The sequence below is a fragment of the Vicia villosa genome, linkage group LG1, assembly GCF_029867415.1.
Source record: "Vicia villosa cultivar HV-30 ecotype Madison, WI linkage group LG1, Vvil1.0, whole genome shotgun sequence".
NCBI classification, from domain to species: domain Eukaryota; kingdom Viridiplantae; phylum Streptophyta; class Magnoliopsida; order Fabales; family Fabaceae; genus Vicia; species Vicia villosa.
Window position 1 is genome coordinate 131352162 of NC_081180.1, and position 22447 is coordinate 131374608.

The following is a 22447-nucleotide window of genomic DNA, read 5'->3' on the forward strand; positions in this document are numbered from 1 at the left end:
TAGGTGTAGGGATATATGAGATCATGCACCAATATGGACAAATGCTAATGAAATTGATTGGGATTCAAAGCCATTTAGAGTTAATAGCTAATGGTTTGAAGTCAATGAGTTCTTAAAGTTTGTGGACGATGTTTGGAATTCATTAGAGGTAGATGGAAAGCAAGGTTATGTATTATGGAAAATTTTAAATAGCTGAGAGACAGGTTAAGAGTATAAAAAAAGGCAATATTTGGCTGGCTGGATTTAAAAGTAGATTAAACATCTAAAGAGTTTAATGAGTTAGATGAATTGATGATAAACAATGAGCAGGAAAATAATGACAATATAGCCAAGAGAAGAAAGCAAGTCTCAAATGTATTTTGGAAAATTTTACAACATAAGAAAAGTCTAACTCTACAAAAATCAAACATAAATAGTTGAAAAAATAAGATCAAAACACTAGATATTTAATGAAGTTTTTCCAAGATTATTAACAACATAAAACAAAAAAACTTTATTCCAATATTAAGACCTAATTCTATATGTAATTAGATCCAATTAAAAAAAAAATTCCATAATATATTTTTCAGAGTTTGACTTGAAAGTTATGTTTACTAGCCTTTTCAAAATTAAATTATTTTTGTTTAATCTAAAAAATAAAAATGGCAATTCATTTGGCATCAAAATAATCGATCAAGAAATACATGACTTAAAACTTCGAGGAAAAAGCAAAAGAGATTTTAATAGATATGACTTGAGATTTCAAGGAAAAAAGAACGCTATTGCTTACTTGATTAATAAGACAAGGAAAATGCTTATTAGTAAGAAAGTGGAAAAACAAGAAATGCAAGAATAGATCTCAACCATCCATTATTACCACAACCTCATGATCCCTATTAAAAAGGAAGTTAAATTTAAAATTAATTTAAAATTTACCACTAAAATAGTGACACATACTCATTCTTGCATTTCTTCTTCAAATTGCTTCGTACTAAATAGCACTACTCATAAGACAATTAGTATAAATAATGTAAATCACCCATGAATTTAAATAAAGATCAGATACATGGCCTTAGATAATATGGTAAGATCTGAGAATTTGTCAAGACAATACAGTGAGATTTCTAGTCAGTTCATTAGTAAAACAATTAGTATAAATAACCAATGCCTACTGGAACTTAATGAATTGAAATGATAAGAATTGGTGTTTTATTTGTTGTCAAAGATAAGAAAAGATAATAATAATGTGTTGTTTTTATCTATTGTCAAATATTGCTTTTTATCCTGGTTTAGCATATTGATTGAACCCAATATGGTGTTGTATTATGCTGATCACATCTTTGAACACGTTGAGTTTCAAGACATACCATTCAATGTTTATAATTCAAATGGTATTTTGCGATCTGCTTGTATTTCATTTCAATTTTGATTTTGTTGTAAATTGTAATCATTGTGATTTAGTAATAACAAGAATATATGTAGATGTGTATTTAAATTAAGTGTGTCATTGTTGCTCACTTTGGCAAATTGTTTTTGGTAGCATGTGGAATTATGATTGAAAATTTCTTTGCCAACCTCCCAACCTTCTAGTTAACCTCTGGTGAAAAACCCAAACTACCCCTGACTTCGGAAATGAACTTCCGAACTGCATAAAAAATGTGTTTTCGGAAGTTCATCTCCGAAAGCGCCTTTTTTTTAAAAAAAATTGTCTTATTTCGGAAGTTCATTTCCGAAAACACCTTTTTTATGCATTTCGGAAATGAACTTCCGAAACAATGCGCGTTCTGCAGATTAAGCAGAACACTCCCCCTCCCCCATTCATTTACCCTAATCCAACATCAAACAACACTAAAGGCGAAATTTTGTTAAAAGACTTCCAAGGCAACATCAAAGGCTCCAACAAGCTTCCTATACTACATTAAAAAGCACTCCAACCTCTTCAATCGGTAAGCATTATGAGTTTTAGATCTATGCTTAAAATTGATATTAGGGTGTTTACAAATAGGAAAATACGTATTAGGTTAGGTTGGTACTGGTATTTAGGATGTTTAGAATGTGTAGACATAGGTTTAAAGTTTGATTTTGGGGTCTGCCATTGTAGGTTGCTGAAAAGCTCTGCGCAGGGGTGTTTCGGAAGTTCATTTCCGAAAACACCTTCATCCCAGTTTCGGAAATGAACTTCCGAACTGTATCAGAAGTGCATTTTTTTTTGTTTTTTCATTTGTCTCGCATATTAATCGATTTCGATTGTTTACAGGAACATGTCAGGCAACCAGCCAACACGCATCAGACAGGGCAGGGAGTCCCAGACTGCGTCGGCTAGACGCGAGCGGGCGGCGGCGCAGCTGGCGTCGACACGCGGGCGGGGCCGGGGACGCCGTGTGCACGTTCCACAGGACTTGGTGGAGAGTTCATCTGCTTCAGGCTCTAGGAGTAGGCTGGCTCGGGTATCTTCTTCCCGCCAGCGAGAGGAGGAGGATGAGGATGAGGAGGAGGAGGAGGAGGAGGTCATACCGGATGTTGACCCTCCAGTCGGGGAGGAGGAGGAGCAGGAGGAGCAGGAGGTGGATAGCTATCCGGGAGGGCCTTTTGACCCTTCCCTGCTGATTCACTACCAGGATCACGTCGCTCGGCGGATCTGGGAGGGAGAGGTATTTTTTTAACCTAGCCGTTTATTTGTCACCATTTTTTATAATTTTACCGTTTATTTCTCGCTTATTTGTTTTTTTTGTAACAGGAGAGAGAGCCATTGAAAATGGTGAACCACTCCAGGAAGATTTTCGGTCTGTTTAAACCAGCAGCTCAGTGGTTTAACGACCATGTGCGAGGTTCAGGGCTTAGCGGGCTCTGCATGACCGGGTACACCACCATCAGCACCGGCATGCAGGGGGCATTTGTGGAGCGCTGGCACAAGGAGACGTCTTCTTTCCACTTGCCGGTGGGGGAGTTGACGATCACCTTGCATGACGTCCAGTGTCTTCTCCACCTGCCTATTAGGGGGCCGCTGTTGGACCACTCCAGGATCCAGAGGGTCGAGGCCATTGAGTGGATGATGCACTATTTGGGCCTGCCGCACGAGGTTGCTCACTTTGAGTGCGTCACGACTTGTGGGCCTCATGTCCGGTTCACTACACTGAGCATCTATTTTGAGTTCCACCTGGACGCGGCGGCCGAGGCCGGGCAGGAGGATAACGACCTATTCAGGGAGTACCACCGCGGCTGCGCTCTCCGGTGCTGGTACATGCATGTGGTAGGCGCTGCATGCTTTGTGGACAAGAGTGCCAGGTACGTCGACGTGGCCTACCTCCGCTATTTCATGGACCTGGATACCGTTCACCAGTGGAACTGGGGGTCAGCTACTCTGGCATATCTCTACCAGAAGCTGAATGAGGCCTCCAACTGGAGGACGAGGCAGTTGGTCGGATCCTGCACACTGCTTACGGTACGTTTTATTTTAATACATTATCATATTTATTTATTTATATATGTTTCGTATTTAATTTTAATACATTATCTTGTTTCTGTTTCAGAGCTGGATCATCTCCTACTTCTCCCGCATCCACGGCTTTCACATCGATCCTGCGTACGTGGACGTCATGCCCAGGGCCGCCAGATACGCTCTCCAGAGGGGGAACGATGCGGTGGGACCATACCGTCTGTACTTGGACCGCACGATGCACGACGACGTCACCTAGAGGCCGTTCGTCGACTACGCTCAGATTGTCCCCTTTGACGGCATTGCTCTATATTCAGGCTGGTTGGCATGCGGGACCGGCATCATGGTTCGATATCTCCCTGAGCGGTGCATGCGTCAGTTCGGATTCGTGCAGCGGATACCCAGGTCACCCTTTGAGGCTGCTCCCGACACTGTGACCCGAGTGCAGCTCACTGCCATATGGGAGCATTGGGAGGATCATGTGGTACCGCTGGAGTACCGTCTCACTCGGGTCACCCATGACTGGCACAGTGAGGAGGGATACGTCACATGGTTCTACCGGGTGTCACATCCTCTTCTGAGACCCGACATTCCCGGCGCTCCTAGGCCAGCACACGAGGAGATCCTGGAGAACCAGCAGGCCGAGGATGATCACGCCATTGATCTCATGCCGATCTGCCAGCGGATATCGATGCTTGGGCGGGACGCGTTGGATCGAGGTATCGTGGAGCGGGGCGGTCCAGAGGCAGTCGCCGTGATGGAGATGATCGTCACTGATGCGGACCGTGCGGCGACATACATGCGGCAGAGGAGGTCTCAGGGGGAGAGGTTTAGGCACACCCAGTAGTGGTCGGGTTTATATATTTTTTGTTATCGGATTGTATCTTTAGCACACTATTTTTATTTTTTTCGGTTTGTATATATTATTTTCATCGGATTAGTATTTTTTTTTTGTTTATTTATCATATTAGTATTTTCAGTTTTTCTATTGCTTATTTTATTTGGCGTTTGCGTTTAATTAAAATGCGAGACTGTTATGAAAAAACATAAAAAAAAAACACAGTTTCTGCATAATTCGGAAGTTCATTTCCGAAGACACCCCCCATGAGGTGTTTTCGGAAGTTCATCTCCGAAGACACCCCCCATGGGGTGTTTTCGGAGATGCACTTCCGAATTAAGGAAATTTTTTAAAATAAAAAAGCGCTTCGGAAGTTCATTTCCGAAGCAGGGGTATTTTGGGATTTTCGCTGGGGGTGACCCCCATAGGGAGGTGGCCAAAGAAAAAACCTTATGATTTAGTAATCATTGTGATTTAGTAATAACATCAATTACTTTGTATAAAAATAGCGTGTTTTCTGTTATAGCTTCTGAAATTATGTTGTTAATATTTTGATGTTTTTCCTTTTTTTCATGTTTCTATGTTCTCTCTTTCAATGATATTACACTACATTCGAATCGGGTGAATTTTCCAGACCTCACGCTTAGGAGGGCTTATGTACATCCAAAACGTACATACTAGGTCAACTAACATCTCGTCTGTTATTATCAAACTGCTCCTGTTTGTTCCTTCTATCGAGTCGCCTTTCAATTAAGGAGACATCCTCATCAAATAGAGTTCAATATCTTTTATGGCTTCCGAGGTGACAAGGGAAACATGATAATTAAGATTTATGAATACGAGATAATGTCATCACTAGACAAACACTATAAGAAGAGTAGCTTAGCTACATTGAAAGACAAGTAATCTTAAAATCACAAAATTCTAAGTTCATTGTGGCTTCTCCCGACCAACTTTAAGAAAGTCATTTGACTTTTTTTTTAAATAGAAATAAAATAAAACTAGTATATTTACAAAATGGAATAAAAAATATTTTAAAAAATTAAATTGAGCCTCCATTTCCGGTGAGTTTCTTGTCAATAATTAGAGGAGAGAGATAGACGTGTTTCTTCCCTTTCAGACTTCAAAACTTCAAAACGCGCTTAGATTTATCGTTACTCTTTTGCTTGAAATCAAAAATCAAGTAGGAAAAGAAACAAAAAATGACTGAAATTCAGGAGTTGCCGGAAGGATGCATCGCCGCCATACTGTCTCGTACTACTCCCGTTGACGCCGGCAGATTCTCCGTCATTTCCAAGACTTTCCGTTCTGCGGCCGACTCCGATGCCGTCTGGAATCAATTCCTCCCTTCCGATTCCAATTTCATAGCTTCTGTTGTTTCACATTCTCCCTCACTTGGCAACGCCCCTACCAAGAAGGCTCTCTATCTCGCTCTCTCCGATCACCCTATCATCATCGATAATGGTCACAAGGTATTATTCTCGGTAACATTTAAGGGCTTAGGTTTAGCCTAAGGTATTATTCTGTAAAATGTTTAGTCCAGAAGAAAATGCTAATAGCAATTGGGTACGTTGAAATGCAGAGCGTTCAATTGGATAGAAAAACTGGAAAGTTTCGTTACATGCTTGCTGCTAGATCTCTCACTATTATTTGGAGTGATCATGACCAATACTGGGACTGGATTGAATTGCCTGAATCCAGGTTAACTACCACTTAACTTCTCTGTTTGTTTTTTGCCGAATTTCCTCGAAGTCTTTTTTAAAAACCTGTCTTTTTGAGGGCATAAAATTTTGTTGCCTTCTTATTCACAAACAATAGTTATGTTCTTCCAAATTATAGTTCAGTTTGCAGTGTTTTCCTTCTCTATTTATGTTTTATTGCTCTGTACGATAAGTTCTTTTATTATTAAGTATGAAGGTCTTTTTAATTTTGTATATTTTTTTAGTGTTTATATTTACTTTGCACACTGATCTTTAGTCTTTGCAATAGTGTCTATCCCGATATCCGTTGTACCACTATAACATTTTAGGGGGTCGGTGCTACAAGACACTATCTGGGATCAACATCACAGTTGTTTATATTGCTTATATGCACATTCCACACTTATCATGAGAAAGTGAGGCAGGTTGAAAACTGGGTGTCCTTTTATGAGGGAGAACATGTATGTAACTTTTAACTAAGCAGCCGGTGGTTATCAGTTTCAGCTTGGTAACTAAACATGTAATGAATCTCTTTCGACTTTTCTCTCAGTTTCAATATTTTAACCTTTGCAACTTTGTACTACTTTTGGACAGGTTCCCTGAAGTTGCTGAGCTTCGTGATGTATGTTGGTTTGATATTCAGGGTACGATAAACACCGTTGCATTGTCCCCAAATACTGAGTATGCAGCTTATCTTGTGTTCAAGATGGTTGGTGCCCGTGGATTTCAGAACCGTCCCATAGAGTTATCAGTTTTTGTCGAAGGTGGACATAGTAATACTAAAAATGTCTGCTTGGATCCTGATGTGGAAGGTAGGTCTCACGACAGAGTAGTAGGATTGGAATGTCCTAATGTGAGAAGTGATGGGTGGTTGGAGATTGAGATGGGAGAGTTCTTCAATTCAGGCATAGAGAATGAAGAAGTCCATATGAAGGTTTTGGAGACTAAGGGTGGTAATTGGAAGAGAGGTTTCATTGTTGAAGGAATAGAAGTTAGGCCTAAGTAAGAGTATTAAGCAATGCGAGCAAGGTATTTTACATTTGGATGGCAGAACAATGTTTGAAGATTTGAAGTCCTAACTTTTCAACATAATATATATTGTTGTTCCAAACTGTTTCTTTGATAAGTAGTTATGCAAGTTATATTGTTGTCTGTGTGTAGTGGCCCAGTATTTCGGGATATCTGTGTTGTGGATATCAGCTTCCTTCCTAGTGAGTTGATTGTTCCCACTATATTATATATTGTGATTATGTGATATTGTGTTGCAATACAAATGTGCTAATTATTGGTTATGAACCCTCAACAATGAATGCATCAAGTACTGAATTATTCCTATTCCAGTGATTTTTAAATTATTTCCTACTTAAGTAATTAGGTATATTTTAAATTTTTAATCCATTTTGTTACTCATGCACAATGAAGGGTGAGAAGAACAACTCTCCTTCTCGCACTCATATGATTTAATTAGAGTTAAAATTGTGGTTGAAATTATTATTTAATTAAAATTTTAATCGTTTGAAGAAGGTAATAAGGACTCGTCTTTTAATGGTATGAATGACTTATAATATAAATCTACGACCAAAATTATAAAAAAAAATCAATTTAAATAGTACAAATTTTTTAAAGGCTGAACTCATTTGTTACTAGATTAGTAGATTTTAAATGGACTTGGATCATCTCCTTCAATTTATCCTCTCCAACTATCTCCTTCACACTTTTCTCTCTATCTCTCTCTAATATTTTCTCACTCTTCTTCTTTTTATCATTTTTCTTAATACCATTAATTTAATTATACTTGCTTTTGGTGAAGGAGAGAAAAGGAGGGAAGGAGAGGATCCATGGTGATTTTAAATCGATAGAATAACAATGGGTTTTTCTTAGTCTGAATTAATTAATAAAGTATGATTATTTGAATAAAATATGGAGATTAAAGACTTGTTTGAATGTGTTTTGATTATCAAATTTTTAAAAGTTATTTTATAAATCAATTTTAAAAAATATATATTAAATAAATGAAATAGGTTTGATAATATTATTTTGAGTTAATAGTAGTTTACCCCCTGTAATATGAGCGTGTTTCGGTTTACCCCCCACCGTTGCCAAAGGCATGTTTTGGCAACGGTTTTTTTTGAAAAAACCGTTGCCAAAAGGTAGGGAGGGGGAAAAGCAAAATTCGCTAACATTACAGGGGGGTGAACTACTATTAACCCTATTATTTTTAAGAATTCTCAACACTAAGAATTCCCAACGACATGCCAAAACTTCATAAAGAAAAGGGCTGGTAGTCCATCGGGTGCAAGGGCTTTCAGAGATTGCATCTGGTGGAGAGCCATCTTAACCTCCTACTCAGTGTACTTTGCATCACACATGGCCCTATGCTCACATCTCAACTTGTCACACACAATCTCTCATGAGGACTAAATGTTTTTTTTTTAAATCTAGGTATTCGGCCATACGACCGACTTAATCCAAGAGGACTTAGTGTTAATAGGGTGATAGGTGTAACACCCCATATTTTCTAATTTTAATTTAATCGGAAATTAAATTATTATTTAGAATTATTTGGTATTTTGTTGAATTATTGGAGAATTATGGATTAAGGGCCATTGGGCTGGAATGGTGAGATTAGTAGTATGGGGGTGCTAAGTGAGTAAGCCCGCTACTAATTATTTTATGTTTTCATAAAATAAAGGAAATAAAGAAAAATTGGGAAAAAGGAAAAAGGAACGTGAAAAACAGAGCAGAGGAGATGAGAGATTGGAAAGCTGATACGTGAAAGAGGAACAAAAGAGGAAGAGGGCTAATCAAGATCTTTGGCTAAGGTAAGGGGGGACTCTTCCGGTTAACATCTTTTATCGTATTATAGATGATGGGACTGATTTAGATGCATTGTTTGTGTCAATTGGTTATATGTTAGGTTGGGGTTTTGGGATGATTTTGATGGGAATTGTTTGACGTGATGAATTGTATGATTATATGGCTGTTATGATGATTGAATGATCCTCTTTGTGTGTTATATTTGTGTTATAACATGTATGTGGCTGATATGGTGGTATTTGAGGTTCATGATATAACTTGATTTGGGTTTTGGGGATTTTGGGAAGAATCCCGTAATGCTGTCAATCGATGTGAGATCTCTGGTTTTTGCCAGTTCGCGCCGCGAAGGTGGGTGCGCGCCGTGAAGGCATAACTTTTCTCGTTCCGCGCCGCGAACCTGTGTTTGCGCCGCGAAGGCGTGTTTTCTATTCGTTACGCGCCGCGAACTGTGTGTGGCGCCGCGTGCTGTAGCGATAATTATTTTCTTTGAAAAATGTAAAAATGTGTAACTTTCAAACCGTAAGTCCGTTTTAGACGCCGTTTTGGACGTTGTTCCTTAAATTGAATGTTCTACCATATAAAATAAATATAACAACAATAACTTGATTTTATTTTGAAAAGTATCGTTTTCTTCAAATCTGGTTTACTCTTGTTTTGCATAAATGATGAGGTGCAATGGGTTGTTGTTTGCATAATTGAATGTGTGCAATGATGGTGTTGTTATAATATGATTGCTCCTGTTTGTTATACAAGTGGATGTTGTTCATGGTAAATATGGTTATCATGTATTTTGATGAATGATGAGGTAAATACTCTATCGTGGATGAGTTGCTTTGTTGTACTTGGTACGCGATTGTGAGGGGTGCTATTGTTGTGCACTATATAATGAATGATTTACCTGCTATGATACTGTGGTTGTAATTGGTGTTTGTTATACATATATTGTTGATGTAAAATATGTATTTTATTATGGTTGAGAAACAACATAACTGTGTGTGGCTGTTGATTATTGTGGTGGTTGATGATTATGATATCTGGTTGATTAATGTGGATGATGAGCATGTTATGGTTGATACATGCATTTCATAATCATGTTGTGGGCTGTATCCCTTATGGTGGTGGGACAGCGGTAGCTAATTCCCATTGTGTGGAATTGGTGAGAGAAGTAGCCGAATCTTTATGGTGGTGGATCGGTGAGATGGGTTATCCCATGTTTGGTACCACATGCATATAGTTGCATTTGCATTAGGTTGTTGTGTATAATTATAACATGAATGGAAGATTGTCCAATGTTATAATATTTGATGATGGTGTAATTGTTATGGTGATGTCTTTTTGTAATGTATTCTATTGTTGTTGTGTGTTGATAAGTACTCCCTGACAATCTGAATATAATGAAATTGGATGAATAATGTGACTATGATGTGTTATTGTTTATGATTCGATAACATTTGTTAATTGTGAATGAGACTCACCCTTACTTTGATGATTTCAGATTGGCGAGTGGCGGCTTTTGGCTCTGGTGAGGATAGCTCATAGGCCAGTTTGTTTAAGTATAGTGTCAGTGTCATGCTCTGATATTGTAACACTGGGGAAACGTTAGATTAGAGTTTATGATGATACTCTATCGTGTTGTTATTGTATTAAATTATGTGGGATATTGCATAGATGATGTTATGCTTATCCGTATGATGAATTTTCCGCTGTGTAAACATGAGATGTTTATGTATTATGACAAATTGTTCCTTAGTGAAAGCATGACAATGAATTTATGATAAATTTGTTATAATTGGAATTGTGGCACCCTTGTTTTCATGTTTTACTCTGAGTTATTTTATTAATTTCCGTGGGGTTTAGAAGGGTGTTACAATAGGTGGCAAAAATCTCCGTGAAATACTTCCTAATCTAACTCTCACACTGCCTCCCTTTCACCAAACGCCATGTTCATCCTTCGGCTTTTGAATCCGATTGTTTTTCCTTCTTTGTGAAGCTTTCCCGTGGAAGAACTTAGTATTTTTGTCTCCTTCCTTGAGCCACACAACACGACTCCTCAGCCTCCATATAATTTCCTCAATTTTTGAATAGTGTTTCTCTGGTTTTCCAGAGCTTTGTAAGCTTGTATGTGTTCTCCATCAGGCGCCTATGTCCCAAACTCTTCCAGTCTCTCTTCAATTCTCCCATGCTCCTTCTTCACCACACCTGACATATAATCCTTAAAGATTTCACTCAAAACTTGGATAGCTTTGAGTTTTTGCAACCTTCCACTACCACCATTAATCCAACACTGTCTCACAAAGTTTTCACAACGGGCATCTTTAGTCCACACATCTTCAAATCTAAACAAGTAGTTGGGTCTAGGATTGTTGCACTCCATAATAACATACATATAAATTCTAATAGCGGCATGATCGGAACCAAATCTAGGGAGATGAAAAACTTTGATAGGAGAAAATTGTTCAATAAAACCCATATTATCCATTAGGGATGGCAAAACAATCCGTACTCGCGGATATCCGCGGATAATATCCGTCATGGATACGGGACAGGTAGTTTAATAGATATCCATGAATAAAATAAATGGATATTTAAATACCCGTTTTTAAATGGATACGGATACAAATTTAATGATATGTATCCATGGGTACCGTTAATAAATTATTAAATTATTTAAATATCATTAGTTTAAATCATTTAAAGAAGGAAATTAAACTTGTGATGAAGGAAATTAATGTGACAAATTTTTTTTGTTAAAGTAAGAGCAAATTGTATGGATCTTGTGAGATAATAACTTTTTGTGTCTTTAAAAGAAGCTGAACATCTTATTTTTCAAAACAAAATTTTTAGAAAAAATGTTATCCATGGATATCTGTAAATATCCACGTATATCTTAAAATCCACGGATTACCCGCTTAACGGATATCCGCACGGATATGGGGCATATATGGATATCATATTTATCAAACGAGGCGGACACATATATCATATTATCTGTCCCCATGGATATCCATTTACATCCTTAGTAGCCATAGCTTTATCCAGTCTACATTGTATATTTGCTTCCTCCAACCAACAATTTGACCACGTAAAAGGATAGTCCTCAAACCACAAATCATGCAAACCACAAGCTTCAATAGCACTTGTTTCGGTGGGAAAATTGAGATTAAGTTATTGATTAACTTAACTCGCAAATAAGCAAGAGTCACCACCAATCTTTATTGTTTTCAAAGGAATGAAAATAAAAAATTGAGTCAAAATCTGATGTGGAGCCGATCAATTCCGTTGGGCCTTGAGCAATTTGCTAAGACATGCCCCCATGGAGGCCCATGCGCTTCCTCCTTTTCTTTTGGCAATTTCTTTATAGACCTCATGGGTGATGACCCCTGCTGAAAACCCCAAAATACCCATTAATTTCGGAGATGCATCTCCGAAGACACCCTTTTTGGGGTGTTTTCGGATATGCATCTTTGAATTCACCCATAGACCAGTTTCGGAGATGCATCTCCGAAATATGCTCTGAGTTTTTATTTTTCTTTTCAAAATAATGATTAATCCCATATTTTACAATTTTATATTAATCGACAAAATATAACAGAATCGACAAAATATAACACGTAAAATTAAAATAATATACCAATATTATAAATACGAAAATAGTTGTACGGGTAAGTGCTCAGTGTCAAAATATTACAACACGAATACAAAAAAAGTCATGAATAAAACATAAATAAGAAACTGCTACTGAGTATGCCTAATGCGAACACCCTGCGACCTCCTCTGCCTCCTATACGCCGCCGCACCGGCCACATCATTGGCCATCCTCTCTACAATGGCAACTGCCTCTAGACCGCCCTGCTCAATGATACCTATGTCCAATGCATCCTGCCCAAGCATATGTATCCGCTGGCATATCGACAAGAGATCAGTGGCATGGTCATCCTCGGCCTGCTGGTTCTCCAAGATCACTTCATGTGCTGGCCTAGATGGATCTCCAAGAGCATCGGGTGTCATCAAAGGATATGACACCCGATAAAACCATGTCACGTACCCATCTACACAGTGCCAGCTCTGGGTGGCCACCATACGCTGATACTTCCCAGGCACCAAATGATGCGCCCAATCCTCAAATATAGCAGTGAGACCCACTCGGGTAACGGTGTCGAGAGCAGCCTCAAACGGAGACCTCGGTATCATCTGCGCACGTCCAAACTATCTCATGCACCGCTGCAGCAGATACCTGATCATGGTGTTGGTCCCACATGCCAACCATCCAGAATATAATGCAATGCGGATGGGACAACATTACTGTAATCAGTGAAAGGCGTCCAATGGATGTCATCGTGAATAGTGCAATTGAGGTATACGCGATATGGGCCCACCTTGTTATTCCCCCTTTGGAGGACATATTATGCGGCCCTGGGCATGGCGTCATCGTACACATGATCAATGTCGAAGTCGTGGATGTGATTGAAGTATGAGATGATCCAGCCCTGAAACACAAATACGATAATATGTTAAAAATAAATATGAACCATAATTAAATGTGAAATAATTAAAAAGAAATGTATCGTAAGGAGTGTGCAAGATCCAGTCAACGGTCTGGTCCTCTAGTTGGAGGCTTCATTCAGCTTCTGGTATAGGTATACCAGAATGGCGGCCCCCCAGTTCCACTCGTGAACTGTAGTCAGATCAATAAAGTACCGGAGATAAGTCATGTCGACGTAGGTTGCACTTTTGTCCACAAAGAGTGTGGTGCATACCAAGAACATGAACCAACACCACAGAGTGCAACCACGGTGATACTCAACAAAAAGCCCGTCACCCTCCTCCTCGAACTCCGCTGCCTCCACCAAGTGGTTCTCATAAAGCTCTTTCAAGTTGGAGAACTGGATATGTGCCCCATTCGCCGCTCTGCACTCATAATCCGCCATGTTTGGGTCCATACCCGGATAGTTCACCATCCACTCCATGGCCTCAACCTTCTGTATCCGAGAATGGTCCAGTAACCTCCCTCTGATCGGTAGGTGGAGCAGATAGGCCACATCGTGTAGGGTGATCGTCAACTCCCCAACAAGAAAGTGGAAAGAAGACGTCTCGTTTTGCCACCGTTCGACAAAAGTCCCCTGCATGTCGTGGCTGATGGTACTATATCCAGTCATGCATAACCCGCCAAGTCCGCTCCTAGCTACAACGTCATTAAGCCACTCAGCCCGTGGTTTAAACAGATCAAATATTTTCCGCGCATGGTTCACGGACTTTATGGTCGCCCGTTCCTGTCACAACAAAAACAAAAACAAAAAATATTGTTAGTTAAACCGTTAGAAGAAAGTGCGGTAAAAACATAAATAAAAAATGGATAAATTATAAAGTGCAATAAAAAAAAACAACCTTGCCCTCCCAAACTCGTCGAGCGACATGGTCGTGATAGTAAATCAACACAGATGTGTCTGCAGGCCCTCCCGGGCGGGTAGCCATCCTCCCCCTCCACACCATCCTCGTCGTGCTCAGGGTGAATATTGGGTATTTCCTCCTCCTCAACCAATTCAGAAAAATTTATTTTATAAACATTGTCTTTTATTCTACCTTTGAACACTAAGGAGTTGTCAGATTTATTCATGACTATACATATGTTCTTATTAAACATTGCTTCACATTATCACAAAATTGACTTATGTTATGTAGGTTATGCTTTTGTCCATCTACTAATCAAACATTACTAATATATATATATATATATATATATATATATATATATATATATATATATATATATATATATATATATATATAGAGAGAGAGAGAGAGAGAGAGAGAGGAATTACCAACAGTACCTATACCAATGATATTTCCTTTTTGGTTTCCTCCAAATTCCACATTTCCACCCTCCTTTAGAGTTAGGGTCTGCAACATATGATTTTCTCCTATCATATGTCGTGAGCAGCCACTGTCGAGGTACCAAGACTGTTTCTTTGCTCCTCCCTCTAAACATATATGTAACAAAAACAATTTCAGATTTAAGCACCCATAATTTCATGAATCCTCTAGGGTTAGTTCTGAAAGGCTTCTTCTGAATTTGTACCTTAGAATTCATGTAGTAAGGCTTAGAATCATTCAAGACTTTTAGTTTAAAATGTTTATGTCTTGAATTAATCTTAGCCTTTAGCTCTGAACCCTTAAGAACTTTAAACTTTGATGTCTTAGGTTCTGGTCTCTCAAGAACTATAGACTTTATAGTCATTGGTTTTGGTTTCTTCAAAATCATTGACTTTGAGATCTCTGGTTTTGATTTCTTTAGAACCTCTGATTCTATAATCTTTGGCTCTGACTAGTTTAAACTTCTACTTTGTCAACAAATGATACAAAGTATGAATAGAGTCCTTTCTGAGCATAAATTGAAGAAGAAATAACATTTGCTTTAACTATAGTCCTAAACCATTGATGGTCAGGTTTTTGAGAATAACCAAAACCTTTTCATTTGCTCCTACTTACACCATAAATGATGGATGCAAGTTTTGTCCTATTAAATTCAGAAATGACAAACTTCTAAAGAGCCATTTCATATTCACTCAAGGGTTTATTAGACACATCTTCAATTTGACTTTTTTCTAAATCATCAAATTAATTTTGAATAGATTTTAATTTATTAGTTTTTTTGTTTAAAATTGTTTTTCAAAATTTTCATGTATCTGGCTTTCTCTTGACAATGTTCCATGAGGTCTTGAATTAAAGTAATTAATTTAGCACAAGAAAGTTTAGAAAATATCTTATATTCTTCCTCAGAATCTGAACCACAATCTGAGTCAGATTTTGTATCTGAAGATGTAGAAGCCATTAAAGCCAGATTGGCTTTTTATTCATATTTATTGAATTCCCCTTCTTTGTCAAGTTCATCCCATGTTGACATGATAATTTTCTTGACATTGTTTCAGAAGTTGTTATTCTGAAAGCTTCCTTTCTTTGCCTGGTCCTTTTGCAACTCTGGACAGTTAGCTATGAAATGATCAGGCTTTATAGAGAAACACAAAAGAGACATTGGAGAAGACTTCATGCATAAGGAGTCTTTGAGAGAAGCATCATCAGAGACGTTGGAAAGCTTTCTGATATGGTTAATGTCATTGAGAGGCCATTTGAACATCCTTTGTTACAAGAGAAATGATCAGTTGCACTCCTTTTGTCTTCTACATATTTCTCCTAAGTCTTTCCGTGATCAGAAGATGATAATCAAAAGAAGACAAAATGTCTTCAGATTCTGATAGCGACTTGTCATAAACTCTTTTGTCTTTGAGCTTTGACTGACTTCTGATTCTTTAGAAGATGAGTCTTCAGAAGTAGACTTCATTCAGAATCTGGAATCTTTAGGTTCCGATCCTTGATAAGATTCAGAGTCTGAGACTTTAGGTGAGGATCATTAAGAGGTTGACTTTCTTCAGACTCTGGGCTAGAAGTTGACGTGTTTAGAATCTGGTCTTTCATATGCTAGATTTTTCAGCTTCTCTTTGGATGTTTAGTGCAGTGTCATAACTGACTTTGAATCAGAATTTTGATGTATGTTCCTGCTCACTTGAACAAACATTAGTATAACCAATTATTCTTTAAATACTTGTTATCATCAAAACCTAATGAATATGGTACAAACCAATTTTGTTCCAACAACAGAGAGGGGCAAAGATAGAGGGGAGTACAACTTATGAAACAAATTGCTGCCAATTGATAAACTTATCGTTATGCACTTCTAGAAAGCAATAGAAACTACCTAATCATGCGATTAACTACAGAATTTAAATGAGTGGGAGAGAGATAAAAGATGGTACATAAGGATTTATAATGGTTTGGCACGTTCGTTTTTGCTTTGTGCTTAATCCACTATCCAATGGTTGTCCATTGAATTTTTTTTGGTCTTCCACTATGATTTGTAACAATATTACAAAAGCTCTTACAATCACTAGTCCACAAATAAATGTTGAAAAATTTCTCATATTCTGGATCTTGACTTGTACACAGCTCCAACAACAAAACTCTTTGCAAAATATTTACTCGAGATCGCTTCTTGAATCTTCCATCCCTAATAACCCGCTCCTAAGTCTATGTCTACGACAATTTTCACACAATTTCATAGGTATCTTGAGCGTTGGTCTGTCCGAAGATCAAAAGAACTCATAACTTGTCTCTAGACTTCGACACAGTGCTACCATGGTCAACCTAGAGAGAATAACCTTATTTTTTTCCAGTAGAATTGTCACAATCAATAACAACACCACACACTCTTGCAAGCCTCTGAAATCTTTAAAAAAATCTTCAAAGAAACATTAAATCCAAAACAAGTCTCCTCAATCAATCACGAATCTATAAAGATAAGATTCAGATCCTTGTAATAATGAAAAAAAGAATGAGATAGAAGATGAAAGAAATCGATTGCAAGTTATTCAAGAAAAATTCAAAACACTTTACGGTTTTAGGACCACAAGAGAGAGAGACGTCACATCTCCATCCAAAGCCTTAAGGTTTTGGATCGAGGTGTAACGTCTCCTTCTCTTGTGATCTTGGAGCATTGGGTGCTTGTTGGAGCTAGACTAAGTATTAAATTGTTTTATAGGATGTGGGAGACTCACACTTATGAAAGAGATTGTTGAGTATAAGTGTGAGTGGTTAGGTCTCACATCTCATATAAATGAATAAATGTTGAATTTCTAAAAAAGAACTCATTTATCTAAGACCTTAAGCTTTTGGGTGGAGATGTTACGTTTTTCTCTCTTATGGTCCTAACTCCTAAAGCATTAGGACCTCCTAAAGCATTAGGTGCTCATGGAATCAATCATTTAATTATTTAGTCTAGCATGTGCGACTATTCTCTATTTTATTGTATCTTTTCTCATTTATCCTCATCGATAAACTTTTTTTTTATTCTTGTGTATTGTAAGAGCATAAATATAGGGGGTGGTATTTGCCACATGTACCACTTGTGTCATAATAGTATGGATAATTGAATGCAAATGGTGTAGTATTACATAACCACCATATCCAAATAATGCTACGGTGCTTTTCAATTTTTTAGTGTATATTGTGTGATTAGTGGGACCCATTTTAAGTTTTTAGATGGGTAGTATGGATATTTACAAATTTTAATTAGTGGTTTAAATAATTGAGAAGTGTGAAATAATATATTATATTAAGTGGGGTCCATTTATACCACCAAATTGGGTGGTATGGATGTGGATGCTCTAAGATGTATTATGTATTCACTTGACTTTTATTTTTTTAATTAGAAGTAAAATAAAAACAGTAAAAAATTTAGAAAATGGAATAAGAAATATTTAAAAAAATTAAATTGAACCTTCATTTCCGGCGAGGAGAGAGATAGACATGTCTCTTCCCTTTCAGTCCTTATTTATCGTCACTCTTGCTTAACATCAAAAATCAAATAGGAAAAGAAAAAAAAATGACAGAAATTCAGGAGTTGCCGGAAGGATGCATCGCCGCCATACTGTCTCGTACTACTCCCGTTGACGCCGGCAGATTCTCCCTCATTTCCAAGACTTTCCGTTCTGCGGCCGATTCCGATGCGGTCTGGAGTCAATTCCTCCCTTCCGATCCCAATTTCACAGCCTCTGTTGTTTCACAGTCTCCCTCACTTGCCAACGCTCCTACCAAGAAGGCTCTCTATCTCGCTCTTTCCGATCACCCTATCATCATCGATAATGGTCACAAGGTATTATTCTTGTTAACATCTTAATATTAGGTTTATCATCACTGAATACTAATAGCAATTGGGTACGTTGAAATGCAGAGCGTTCAATTGGATAGAAAAAGTGGAAAATTCCGTTACATGCTTGCAGCTAGATCTCTCACTATTATTTGGAGTGATCATGACCAATACTGGGACTGGATTGAGTTGCCTGATTCCAGGTTAACTACCACTTAACTACTCTGTTTGTTTTTTGCTGTGCTAATAGACTAATACTTTCATCCTAGATTTGTGAATTCAAGCACCAAGATCTTTCATGCTTGCTTCTCCATTTTTGAATTTACCTTGCACACTAATTTGTCTTTGCAATAGCGTGTATCCCGCTATCTGCTGTACTACTAAAACATTTTAGAGGGTCTATGCGACACTATCTGGGATTAACATCACAGACAGTTGTTTGTCTATATTGCTTATATCCACATTCCACATTTATCATAAGAAAGTGAGGCAGGTTGAAAAGTGGATCTCCTTTATAGAAGGGAGAACATGAATGTGAGATTTCCTATAACAGTGTGTATATAACTTAGTCATCATTATGAGTTTCAGCTTGGTAACAACCTCCAAGTTTTAGTTAACAAACATGTCACTTTTGACTTTTCTCAGTTACATATTTTAACCATTGCAACTTTGTACTACTTTTGAACAGGTTCCCTGAAGTCGCTGAGCTTCTTGATGTATGTTGGTTTGATATTCATGGTACAATTAACACCATCGCATTATCCCCAAATACCGAGTATGCAGCTGATAGAATCCATAATATTGATGTTGGGCTGGGTCCATGTAGGCCCACTAATTGGGAAGTTTAGTCTAGGAGAAAGGTTAGTGGGGACAAGCAGTTACTTAGGGAGTGCTATATATATGCACTTGGGTAGTGGTATTGAGGGGCAGAGAAGTGTTTTATTTTAATTAGGAGTTATTACTCTGGTAGGAGCAGTTTGCTCTGGTGGTTACAATTGTATTTCTTTTTCCATTTCTTCAATTCAATCAAAAACTATCCCATTTACTATATCAATTTCTTGGGTTTCTATCATTGGTCCGACCTACCGGATTCATCGAGAGGAGCCAGTGAATTTGTGATTAATGCCACCAAAAATGTCTGAGAGAGTGGATGAATTGGAGAATCGAGTTGCGTCAATGGAAGAAGCGTTTGACGCGAGAGTGTCGACATTGGAGGAAACGTTTCGCCAAACGCTTGCTGATTTTCGTCTCACTTTGGTGGAAGAATTCGCGAAGATTCGACGGGAGCCTGAAAAACCACAACCTGTTGTGGGGGAAACGGTGTCGGAGTATCGGATGGCGGTGAAGAAGGTGGAGTTACCTTCATTTGACGGTGAGGATCCTGTTGGATGGATAACGCGTGCAGAAACGTATTTCGATGTACAAGGAACGGCGGAGGAAGTGAAGGTTCGATTGGCTAAGATAAGCATGGAAGGAGCAACAATCCACTGGTACAATCTCTTGCGAGAAACAGAGGAAAATCTGACATGGGAGAAACTGAAACAAGCATTGATTGATAGGTACGGAGGGAGACAGAGTGATAATCCATTTGAGGAACTAAAGGATTTGCAGCAAGAAGGAAGCATCGAGGACTACATCAGTGCATTCGAGTATATTTCTTCTCAAGTGAGAAGGTTGCCGGAGGAGCAATACCTGGGGTATTTTCTTGGAGGACTCAAACCAGAGCTTCGATTGAAGGTAAGAACTTTCAATCCCCATTCACGGTTGCAGGCGATGAAATTAGCGCGTGATGTGGAAGATGAATTACGTGGGAAGTTGCTGCCACGAAACAGCAAAGATCGTTTTGCGAAAGCAGGAAGAGAAATGGATAATGGGCTTAAGTTTAAAACTCAACAGGGGTCAAATGATGACGCAGGCCCTACAAAAGATAAATTTGGATATGATCCATTGCTGAGAACCCAATTGCAAACGGGTCGATCCAATTTGAATCTTAATCAGAATTCTGCAATGCGAACAAGCAGAGAAGGAACACGACGAGACAACCATGGTGATCGGAACAGAGGTGTCAAGCATCTACCATATTCTGAATTAATGGATCGCAAGGCAAGAGGACTTTGTTTCCGTTGTGGAGAGCGCTATACTCCTCTCCATCAATGTGCGGAAAAACAATTGAGGTTGGTGATCATGGGTGATGATGAAGCTGTAAACGACAACGGCGAAGTTATGGCAATCGAACTGCAAGAAGGAGAAGCGCAAGCAACAATGGACTGTAAGATGATGGCAGTGTGCAATCCCGAACTGGGAGGTAGAGTTCAAGTTCCTTTTTCTGCTCCATTGCAACTTGTCGGAATGGTGAAGGGGGTGGTTGTAACGGTTATGATTGATACCGGAGCTAGTCATAATTTCATCTCTCCTCAAATGACAACATTGTTACAACTATATGTAGATAAAAGTAAGGGAGCGTGTGTTAAATTGGGGAATGGTAATCGTACTACTGCTGTGGGTAAAAGTGAAGGAATGGAAATTCAGTTTGAGAAATTTTCTACTAAGGTGGAAGCTTATGTCTTAGAATTAGAAGACATTGATATTGTTTTGGGAGTGAATTGGCTGCAAGGATTAGGTAAGGTGAACTTTGATTGGAAAGAAAGAGCCATTAGCTTTTCTTGGAAAAATGAAGTAAAAAAATTGCAGGAAACTACATTTAAAAATAAGCAACTTGAAAGGGAGATGCAAATGGACAAGGCTATTATCAACCCTCTGTACAACAGTATGCAAACAAAAGAATATGCAGGAAAAAAACTGGAGGAAAGCCTTATTATGCAGCCACAACTTAACATAGCCACCATGAGTATTGTGCAGCCAAGAAAAGTCACAAGGTGGGAGGGAAGCAAGGAAATTATCAGCTGGGGAAGTGAAAATCAGTTGCTGAATCATTGTCCTTATGATAGCCTTGAGGACAAGGCTCATTTTGTAGGAGAGGATAGTGATAGAATCCATAATATTGATGTTGGGCTGGGTCCATGTAGGCCCACTAATTGGGAAGTTTAGTCTAGGAGAAAGGTTAGTGGGGACAAGCAGTTACTTAGGGAGTGCTATATATATGCACTTGGGTAGTGGTATTGAGGGGCAGAGAAGTGTTTTATTTTAATTAGGAGTTATTACTCTGGTAGGAGCAGTTTGCTCTGGTGGTTACAATTGTATTTCTTTTTCCATTTCTTCAATTCAATCAAAAACTATCCCATTTACTATATCAATTTCTTGGGTTTCTATCAGCAGCTTATCTTGTGTTCAAGATGGTTGATGCCCATGGATTTCAGAACCGTCCTATAGAGTTATCAGTTTTTGTGGAAGGTGGACATAGTAGTACGAAAAATGTCTGTTTGGATCCTGATGTAGAAGGTAGGTATCACAACAGAGTAGTAGGATTGCAATGTCCTAATGTGAGAAGTGATGGATGGTTGGAGATTGAGATGGGGGAGTTCTTCAATTCAGGGATAGAGAATGAAGAAGTTCAGATGAAGGTTTTGGAGACAGGTGGTAATTGGAAGAGAGGTCTCTTTGTTGAAGGAATAGAAGTTAGGCCTAAGTAACACCATTAAGCAATGCAAGGTATTTAGCATTTGGGTGGCAGAACAATGTTTGAAGATTTGAAGTCCCAACTTTTCAACATAATATATATTGTTGTTCCAAAAAAAATATATTGTTGTTCCAAACTGTTTCTTGTAAAGTATTTACACAAGTTATTTGATTGTCGTGGTAAAATAATTCGGGATCTCTGTGTTGTGGTAGAGTAATTCCTGGTGTGTTGATTGTTCCAACTATATTATATGTATTATGATTATATGATCATAAATATTATATACATTGTGATTATGTGATATTGTGATGCTATGTGAATTTGGTATTTATTGATTATGAACGCATGAACGTCAGTTACTGAATTATTTCTATTCCAGTTATTTAAATTACTGTATAATTAA

At 38.3% G+C, this 22447-nt stretch overlaps 2 protein-coding genes across 2 annotated transcripts; both read left to right on the forward strand.

Moving 5' to 3' along the window:
• The first annotated feature begins 5330 nt into the window (after positions 1 to 5330).
• On the forward strand, positions 5331 to 7300 carry LOC131644219 (F-box protein PP2-B10-like). Its single transcript, XM_058914663.1, has 3 exons — positions 5331 to 5725; positions 5836 to 5954; positions 6548 to 7300. The coding sequence occupies exons 1-3, from the start codon at positions 5456 to 5458 to the stop codon at positions 6957 to 6959; spliced, it is 801 nt and encodes a 266-aa protein (XP_058770646.1). The 5' UTR covers positions 5331 to 5455; the 3' UTR covers positions 6960 to 7300.
• Positions 7301 to 18119: 10819 nt separating this feature from the next.
• LOC131644221 (F-box protein PP2-B10-like) lies at positions 18120 to 22386 on the forward strand. The gene is made up of 5 exons (XM_058914666.1): positions 18120 to 18473; positions 18552 to 18670; positions 19156 to 19246; positions 19328 to 19331; positions 21744 to 22386. The coding sequence occupies exons 1-5, from the start codon at positions 18204 to 18206 to the stop codon at positions 22055 to 22057; spliced, it is 798 nt and encodes a 265-aa protein (XP_058770649.1). The 5' UTR covers positions 18120 to 18203; the 3' UTR covers positions 22058 to 22386.
• The last annotated feature ends 61 nt before the right edge of the window (positions 22387 to 22447 follow it).